The sequence below is a fragment of the Rhodamnia argentea genome, chromosome 6 (genome assembly GCF_020921035.1).
Source record: "Rhodamnia argentea isolate NSW1041297 chromosome 6, ASM2092103v1, whole genome shotgun sequence".
Taxonomy (NCBI): Eukaryota; Viridiplantae; Streptophyta; class Magnoliopsida; order Myrtales; family Myrtaceae; genus Rhodamnia; species Rhodamnia argentea.
In genome coordinates, this window is record NC_063155.1 from 11486083 (window position 1) to 11495732 (window position 9650).

The 9650-nt window shown below is 37.4% G+C and overlaps 1 protein-coding gene across 3 annotated transcripts; it reads right to left on the reverse strand.

Moving 5' to 3' along the window:
• Positions 1-244: 244 nt before the first annotated feature.
• On the reverse strand, positions 245-9650 carry LOC115757450 (serine/threonine-protein kinase tricornered). 3 transcript variants are annotated; one of them, XM_030697663.2, is made up of 15 exons: positions 9456-9650; positions 8790-9026; positions 7874-8048; positions 6150-6233; positions 5831-6072; positions 5511-5730; positions 5154-5233; positions 4832-4916; positions 3347-3478; positions 3120-3233; positions 2951-3001; positions 1653-1737; positions 983-1039; positions 748-842; positions 245-564 (listed from the first exon to the last, which is right to left on the reverse strand). In XM_030697663.2, the coding sequence occupies exons 2-14, from the start codon at positions 9017-9019 to the stop codon at positions 772-774; spliced, it is 1626 nt and encodes a 541-aa protein (XP_030553523.1). In that variant the 5' UTR covers positions 9020-9026; positions 9456-9650; the 3' UTR covers positions 245-564; positions 748-771. The 3 variants fall into 3 exon arrangements, with proteins under 3 accessions (XP_030553523.1, XP_030553524.1, XP_030553521.1); XM_030697664.2 differs by having other exon boundaries at positions 2951-2998; positions 8790-9135; XM_030697661.2 differs by having other exon boundaries at positions 8790-9135.

The window sequence follows — 9650 nt, forward strand, 5'->3', positions numbered from 1 at the left end:
TCCCATTGAGGTTCACGTTATTTAATGGAGGATGTTTGGCTCAAAGCACCTAACCATTTTTTCCATCGTAACTTCTGCCAAACTATTGTCATGGCACGCCGCGTCACATGACAATTATTTATTTATTTATTTATTTTTGGGGTCAAAGATATGGACGATTGAATAGAAGCAACAAACGGAGAAACGGATTGGAAGGGAGGAGGCCAGACAAAGATAAAGGTCGACACACCACCCTGACTTGGGCTTTGTTTTCAAGCTTCCAGCTATGCACATAACTTGATAATGGCTTCCGCACATCCCAAATCCAAGCTTAGATCTTTCCAACGTTTGTATCTCCCGTACTTATAACGCAACTTACCCTACTGTTACACTGAGATATTACAACAAAATAAAGAAAAACAATATCTGCAATTTGATATGTTTGAGGGGAAGTTTCATATGCCTCCTAAGTTTTTCATATGACATCCGATAACAAAGGCATGCACCACTGGCTGTGGAATCCTTCGTGAACATCTCGGACCAAATCAAAACCTGAAATGAGATCGTATGCACCATCCCCTATACCTACAATAGGCAAAAAAAAAAAAAAAAACCAATGTGATTCATAAGGAGTGAAAGTGCTTGGAATCAGAGAATCACATCCACTATGAGTGTCATCATTAGTTTAGTATTTGATTCCTTTCCTAGTTAAAATAGCTTGTGAAGTTGGCTCAACTCTGCAAGCATGCATGGTCTCTTGCGTCTTACCTGTATGAAGTTAGAACGATGTATTCAGCTGTAATCACTTCCTTGACCTGGTTGATCGTCGATACTGGTACCTGAAGACTTCGACTCTTCATCTTCTGTCAAAGTTCCACCGAGAGGGAAAATGAGTCACAAGGAGTCTCCAGTTGAACTTACAATAAGTAACAAAAGGTGAAGCATAAAAGGAGTGCATTTTCTGGTTACTAGTGTACAATTACTGTAGACAAGGATGACTTACCAAAAAGTGTCTTCACGGATGGCCTTGTCGATCTGCTGTTTTTCTTCTTTAACTCAGCTGAGATGAAAATCAAAATAAGTTACCTGTCATCTTTCTCTTAGTTCACTAGAGCAATGTGCCCAGGGGAAAAAAAGATGGGGCAAAGAGAAAGAAGACGACTATTTTGTTCTAGGGACTGGCTTGTTTTAACGCACCCAACCATGGTACATCAAAAATCCATGTATGGTGAGAACCCCTCTACTTAAATAACAAGAATTTTAAAAAATCCCATTAAATTTGTGAAAGTTCAAACCTCCCATGGTCCTTCCATAGGTAATGAAAGAAATAGAAAGAAGAAACATAAGGCTATAAGTTAAATACTATGAAAGCACATAAAGTTATTAATTATAATAGCTAATTAATTCTGGACTATTATGGAGTTCAGCACTTCCAAAATACCCAAGCTCCTTGATGTGAGACCTTCTGCTCATGTCGTAATTACAAAAAGGAGGGGAACATTCATTGGCAATATGACATCATACAGAAATTTCATCAGATCATTCTCCTTCAAAGTAAAGTGGAACTAAGCCTTGAAACTTTGCTAACCACAATCTTATCAAACTTTCAATATCTGAAATTGATAATAGTGTTCGCAAAAATGCAGTTCATTTGTTAGATAGAGAGAGATTACCCATCCCAGGGACTGGGTAATCATTGACAATTTCAAAGTTCTTGTACGTGTATCCAACAAAATTGATGTCTTTAGAAGAAAGCATCTGCAAGACACAAGAAAAATTAGAGGGAATGAGGCAAGTTAATATAAACTTTTCTTGTTATCGTTATCAGTTCTCAACCTGGAAAGTCAACTACAAAGTGAAACGCAATCAGCATGAAATCTCAACGATGAACATCAAGTAGAGTAATTACGATCAACAAGTAATAAACTGGCAGCTACAAGATTGTTATATGCTTGCTCTAGTAGCAGGGGAGATGTGTCTCTTATTTCTAGATCTGCAGTAACAAACCACATTAAACTACAATGAAAAAACTAAAGCTTAACCAGGAAGTCAACATATCATTATGAGAACATAACAATAATTGCTAAATAAGGGTAACCACATCACTTTTTAAATGTGTCAATGGCAAACACAAAATTTCTAAAGGATCGATATGCTACACCTCTACTGCTCAACCACCCATATCTTTGCCGATCAGTGTCGCAAAGAATTGTCTTAACCATAATAACTGTGCTTTGCATGATGTTGGAATAGCACTGGAGATCCACAGCTATTTAAGCTATCTCTGCCACCCACGTAGGTGCAACATACTCTGTGGGGTGTGTTTGTGTGCGCGCGCGCGCTCGCGAGAGAGAGAGAGAGAGAGAGAGAGAGAGAGAGAGATGCATATGCCTGTATTGAAACAAACTTCTGCCACATTAAAAATTGAAAGAGAACAGGAAGAGATATGAAAGCAGATTCATTCTAGAATTGGAATAAGGGAATTTGTTTACGTCGGGACATGGGGAGTCAAACTATGACAGGTTTTAAGTTTCAACTAAGCTGCAAAACTTTCCTTAACAAAATTAAAGATTAAGCTCAAACCAATATTGGCAAACTATTCAATTTGTGTGTCTTTGCCTTCCTGCAAATCTAATATAACAAGGATGACATAACTTGAAAAAACAACTTTTGAGATCCCTCTAAGGCTCGTCTATAAAAATCTGAAGAACAAGAACAGTAATACTAACTTGCCAAGTTGGAAGTTCAAATAAATCCAGACATTGTTTGTATTGTCATTTATTTCAAACAGTTGTCAATCATCATAGTATGAATGAGAAATTGAAGGCAAAAGGGTACATTAGTACATGTGATATTAGAATACAAAAGAGACGAGACAATATGCGTTGATTAAACACCAATCAAAACCTCCAAGACCAGCAATCCTATTAAGACAGTGTGATCTTTCACATTGCTATAGAGTTCTACTCACCTTTCTCCATGGACCTGCTTTGCCCGAGGAGTGTTCATGACTGTCAGACTGCTGCGAAATAGGAAAAGGCAGAAGATCTCCTAAGTGATATGAGAAAGCCAATGGACTAGGAAATACAGGAAACCTGAGTAAAGTATGCAACTCAAGTGAAGATGAAGTACAAGTTTACCTCTTCAAATTTTTCAAAATTTTGAGTATCCAACTCATCTGTAACCTCAGGAATAAATGCAGCCTCCATTTGATAAAGTTTATCCCATTCAGTACCCGCAAACCACTGATGAGCCTGGAAATGGAGAGCCAGCTAGATGAATCTCTTACTTAAAATATCACATGTACTAATGTACCCATTTCGTGGTAAGGGCGTGAGAACTTAGAATAGAACACACCGTACAACACCTTTATTTCATATGCTCCTTTTGAACCCAATCTCTGATTCACATTGCACAGAAGTTTGCTGATCAAGTCTTTTGCTTCTGAAGAAAGCTTCGCTTCTTCAGGAAACTTCAAATGAGTTCTCCAGTTCACAATCTGCTTGAGGGCAACATATGCAAAAATGAAACTGTAAGGCGAGTGAACGAAACCTGATGCAGGGAACCAGACCCAAAAAAGAAATAAATAAAAAAAACCACACACAGACGAAAAAGCATTAGGAAAGGAAGTAATACCCAGATAAACTAACTGATTAATGACAAGAGAAGCGACTCCCCACTACCTTTCACCTATTTTTCTTTTTCTATAGTTTTCGTATGTCGTCTATAAAGTGGGATCGATTGCCATGTTCAATTTAAATAATATATTTTCACCTTGTGTTAAGATCTTGGATGTTCAAAATGCTTTAATTGAAACCAGCGAAACAATCCACATACAACTACTCACACTGTGAACTGAAATTTTATCCGTACAACTTATTCAAAAGGAATATGTCTACCACCACAGATCCAAAAAGCCCCTCAGTGATTTCACCAAAAAATAAAATAAAATCCAAAGTTGTTGACTCAAGGATGGCCTTTATGTATGAGCCGAAAGGGAGGTAGGCCTTTATCACTACCAATTTCTAAATAGAAAGTAATGGAAGGATCAAAAGATGCATGAAACAATCCTTCCTACTATTTAATCTTCTAAATTGGCAAGAAACCGCCGGTGCATGATCTTTCATCCATTTACTCCTATTTCTTCTTCATTTACTATTCTATGGTTTATAGTCCAATTCCATCCATTTTCTTTCAATCTCCAATACATATACCAGAAAATCTTCCCAAACCTGAAGAAGTTAAGAGAGCCTAACTAGCTTATGCAAGCAAATTCGAAGCTTGACTCGAAAGCCTTTCTGATAAACTGTTTCAATTCTTAAATACTTCTTCAAAAGGGACCAAAAAAAGGAATAACCTTATATCTTGTGCAGAGTACATTGATACCTGACCATATTTTTAATTGTTGATTTTACAGGCTGCATGTAAATTACAAGACGAAGTTAATTTGTGGTAACAAAATAGAGAGATTCCACCACAATCCTGAAACATAAGTTCCCCTTCCACTAAAGGCATGGACCCTAAAGCAAAAAGAGGCCAGTTATCAACATCACATTAATAACACAAGGATATGTAGTCAACTAGACAAGCAACTTGATGTTACACATTCAGAGCAATACGAGCTGAGATCAAAAGGATTAAAGGTTGCAACTTTGTAAAGCAGAAAAACAAAAAGCTAAAGAATCATTCAATACTTACAAACACATGCATATATTGGGGGATAATTTATTCCTAAAATAATTGAAAACACAGAAACATTTTTTGACAAAGCTTGTGATAGACACATAAAAATGAAAGAAAAACTAGGACAAAGTAAATTGCATACATTAAATTGAACGGCCCCAAGGCTTACCTTTCTACAAGTAGACATTGGATCATCCGAGTAAAATGGCGGATACCCCACGAGCATTTCATACATGATAGCGCCAAGAGACCACCTTCACATGATAAATAACTCTTTAAAAGATCCAGCAAAATGAAAACCACGAGTGAAAGTATTGTTCTCCAAATGCCAAATGCACTTTCAGATTATCTAAAGCATGCCACAGAAAGTCAATTGGATCTCCATGGAAAAGACGACATGTTGAACAAGCAAGAAACTTCATTGATCTCGTATAATAACTTCTATTGCATGAATTGGAATTAACTTCTATTGCATGAATTGGAATACTCACCAATCGCATTCCATCCCATAACCTTTCTTCAACAAAACCTCTGGAGCAATATAGTCAGGTGTACCCACAGTTGAATAAGCCTACAGTATTAGATGATTTAAGCTTATAAGCCAAATTACACAACTTCATATCAAGACTGAATCAGAGCCAAAGCTAATAAAGGCCAAAGGCAAATCATCAAGAGTAGTGCTCAGAATTATTGTTTTGCTGGAATCATACACCCTACCATTTCAATATAAGAAAGTATAAGAGCGACTGCTTTAAGAGCACTCCTGAAGCGAGAAGGAAACCCCTACTACTGTCGTTCAAAGAAAAGAGCTACATCAAATTATTTAAAGAACAATTATGGGATCTTACAAGCATTCTCCTGTTCTTCTGCCAGTGTTGTAGTTGCTCTTGTTGTGTACGTCTTGGAGCTGCGGGACGATCGTCAATTTGATTTGATCCGTTAATGTTGTTTCCTACTGAGAAATCCTTTTCTTCCAGAGTACTGCAGTCTAATGGTTTGCATAATCCAAAATCTGACAGCCTTAGGTGCCCAAATTTATCTAGTAGTAAATTATCAGGCTTTATGTCTCTGGAACATAGAACATGAAGGTGGTAAATCCACAAGTTTGCGCCACATAAAAGGATGTATAACATCAGCAGAAATGCAAAATAAGACGTCTCACACCAACCTGTGTATATAGTTGTGCTTATGGATTGATTCAATAGCTAAAACTGTTTCCCCAACATAAAACTTGGCTTCATCTTCGGTCAAGGTATCCTTTCGCATAAGTAAAGTCATCATATCACCACCCGGTAAATATTCCATTATAAGATAAAGAAACTCGTCATCTTGGAAGGAGCAATATAGTTTGACGATGCAATTGCTGTCAACCTCCGCAAGCAGATTTCTTTCGGCTTTCACATGCTCGACCTAGGATGACCGAGTTGAACAACATTAAGTATGAAATACAAGCTAAACCAAGAACAGGACATAACTTCCGACATTACTTGGCCTCTACGAAGCATCTCTGATTTCTTGAGCTTCTTCATTGCATACACTTGACCTGTTGTCTTCTCCCTGCAGACTCTGACCTGAAGTCCAAAGCAAAAAATACTATTTTCTGTTATCTCTCCAAAGCACCAAGAATGACTTACAAGGTGAAGGAAAACAGTAAAAAGAAAACATAACATGCAATAGCTGTATATTAAATATATTGACTTCCTTGTAATATGAACAGTAAAAGTCAATAAAGTTTAGTGTACACCAGTAAACTTTACCCTAATGTTGATGATTATGGAATTCACATATAGTGATAAATTATCATAACCTATGACACCTAAGTTGATTTTATAACTATTTGGCAGTGCTTTTATCTGCTTTTTCTTTGAAAAATCTACAGTAACTCCAGAAGCAAATCAAAGATGGATGAAATAAGAGCTGAGTTTCAAGCAGCAAGTCAGTGCAGCTTTTGCAGTTCCACCTTTTCTTCATTAATATGAATTCTTAATGATACAAAATGTTCTAATAGAATCAATTTCCTATATAGAAAGATCAATGTCATCATAATAATGTAAGACCCTGCATTATTCTTCTTGCCAAACAACCGCTAGCAACTAGTGCTATTAAACACCACAACAGTAGAAAGAAACAAATCTACAACATCAAGAGTGACAGCAATGTCCGATAAAGTTGAACTACAATCTCTTATTTGTTAATGAATTCACTAATTTATTATCCATGGTCAATCGAGCTCTTAACTATTTGTCAATGCCTCTTAATTCCAAAAACACCATTTAATATAAATTATGTCAACAATCTACAACTAAAGCATGACGACAATTCATAACTCCAGACTGATGGGACTTTGAACACACATTTGGTGCAAGTGTTTTAAGGCAGTTCATTCAAATCATCCCACTTTTGTCAGGAATTTTTTATGATTGGGAGCATGATTCTATTTGCTCTTTTTTTTTTTTATTATTTCTCTGTAATGCTAGATGGTATAAGCTTTCTGTGCCAAATCTTATTTCTTAGCTTTTGCGATATTCCTTATAAGATCATCCTCTCATATCCCACGTAATGCCACCGGGGTCTCTAATTTGCTCTATCTTTGTTGAAATGCCGCTGGTATAAGAATCCTCACCATTGAGCATCTCAGAGTTTTGGTAAATTTGTCAAGGAAATCAATTGGTCATTTGTTTCTTTTTGCTCGGTTCATCATTCATTTCTTTGTCGTATTGGTGTTCATTCTTTCTGATATTTCATTCTTGCCTCTTGTCAAGTATTTTGAGGTACTTCTTATTTTATCCTATTCTTTCTAGTAAAAAATTTCAGACTACCAAACACATCCTAATAACTTTTCTAGCAATAAAGTTCCTTTCTCGATTATGGAGAAATAAAATTGATGTACTTAATGCTACTACTCCATTTGTCCTCTAGAAAACAATTTTCTTCAATTTGTTTCCTAAGTTGCACACTAGTTAGTAAAAAGTGAAATCGTGAAAATTATCGCAAGAACATCCATGCAATGGTAAATAACTGTGTGCTTGATTTAGGGACAAGCAAAGCTATAAAGCTTCCGTAAATGATCTCTTGTTAGTCAATGAAATTAGCATGTTTGATTGAAAAAGGATATAGATGGGGGAAAAAGTTGCCAATAACATTGAGAAAAGGAAATAATTAAAGCAAACATCACAATCCATAAATATAAACAGAAGAATAGAACAATCACCTCTCCAAATGCACCTTTTCCAATCATTGTCAATAATTCGAAATCATCAACACCCATTTTATGTCTTTGAAGACGCATGTACTCCGTTTCTTTCCTCTCTAAGTATTTGAGGAGGTTGTTTTGATCTTCTTCGGAGACATCAGCATCAGCCAACTTCTTTTCCAAAAAATTTCGTCTAGAGAAAAAAGTGAAGATTACAAACAAGCACCTTGAAGGAGAATTGAGGGTAAAGCAAGAATCATATTGCTCTCAAGTATCAGAACGCTCTCAATGACTTAATTGATAAACTCCCTCAAGAGATACATATAATGATTTTACACACCAAAAATGAAAAACTAGAATGTACGTGGAAAAATCAATTCTTGCTAAGGAATTAAGTGGTTGCAGAAGTCAATGATACTACTCCAGAGACTTAAGAAACACCAGGATTGCTGATTCAAGAAATCTACAATGAAAAGAAAACAATGTATAGGCCGGCTCCATTCTTATAGTCATGCATAACTTTACCCCCCCGCAATTTTTTTTTTATAAACAAAGTCCCCTCGTGCTTTTCAGAGACGGATGACACAACCCTAAGTCTATCAGCTATCAGGTAAAAAGTGAAATAATTCCTCATAATGTGGAGAAATTGAAAGTCCACTTGTGTACTTCAAAAGCCCTTGGAAAGAGGCCCCATATGTGTTTTGAGTGAAATGGCTGGAACAAAACTAGATACGGACAAAGTGGGAATCGACCTTTCCCGGGATGGATATTGTTACAATCTATTAATAAAGGATCACCGCACCTCAAAGGTGCAGTATATAAAGAGGAACCCATTCATCTGTTCTAGCAATTCCAAATTAAGAAGGAAAGAGCACTCCGTTCAATCTCTGAGCCAAGAACTTATTTCTATTTCTATTTGGTGTTCAGGCCATACCTTTCCCTCCTCTCCTGCAGATTCTTCATTTGCTCCTTGTAATGGTTCTCGATGTACTGCTTTGCTGCTGCCGCCCTCTGCTTGGTGACATTAGAGAGCGCTTCATCTCCCGACACCGAGTGCACGCTCGAATCCTCTCTCCCGGAACCACCCGGCTCCTTCTTCTTCGTATTCGATCTCAGCTTATCCCTTGGCTGGAATTTCTGGAACCAACTCCTGGCTGAATCCATTCCTCAACTTCAATCCACCCCGCCAAAAAAGAATCAGTTATTTATCACGCAGTCTACCAACCATCCGTCACGACATCCCCGATGCGCAAATGCATATTATATGATGTCCCTGGAGACTAAAAGATGCCAAATTACATGAGCCGGCCTCCCACAATATCTAAATTGATTCAGTCAAAACCGCTTTCATTTGTACTTGCACACCTTGCAAAGAAACACGGCCAGAAATTTAACAATTCCACATGCATCGAGGACAAACAAAGCAGAAAATCATCAGTCATCGTCGTCGTTCAACAAAACGAAGAAGTAGAGCGGAAGAAAAATCAGATACGGAGGATCAAACCCATGATTGAATTCGAAGCGAAGCGAACAGGATCAAGATCATCCATCAACGAACGGACAGAATTAAATTGGAGGAGCAAAACGGAAAGCAGCTTACAGGAGTCGAGAGCGAGACGCACCAGACCCAGGAATTTTGGGAATAATTTTAACCAGACAGAGAAGCGTGGAAACGAGGACAACGACGAATTCGGTGGATTGGGAGGAGAGAGAAAGAAAGAAGCTCCGACGGCGACTCTTCGCTTTTCTCTTCTTTAACTTCCCTTCCCTTCCCGCGAGAATCTCTCTCCTTCTC

Excerpts from the sequence above, each read along its gene's own strand:
- LOC115757450 (XM_030697663.2), bottom strand. The coding sequence starts at position 9,019 with ATGGATTCAGCCAGGAGTTGGTTCCAGAAATTCCAGCCAAGGGATAAG. Across the intron at positions 8,049-8,789 it reads CTGCAGGAGAGGAGGGAAAG|ACGAAATTTTTTGGAAAAGA; the intron begins GTATGGCCTGAA and ends TTTTTTCTCTAG. Across the intron at positions 4,917-5,153 it reads TATGGGATGGAATGCGATTG|GTGGTCTCTTGGCGCTATCA; the intron begins GTGAGTATTCCA and ends TATCATGTGAAG.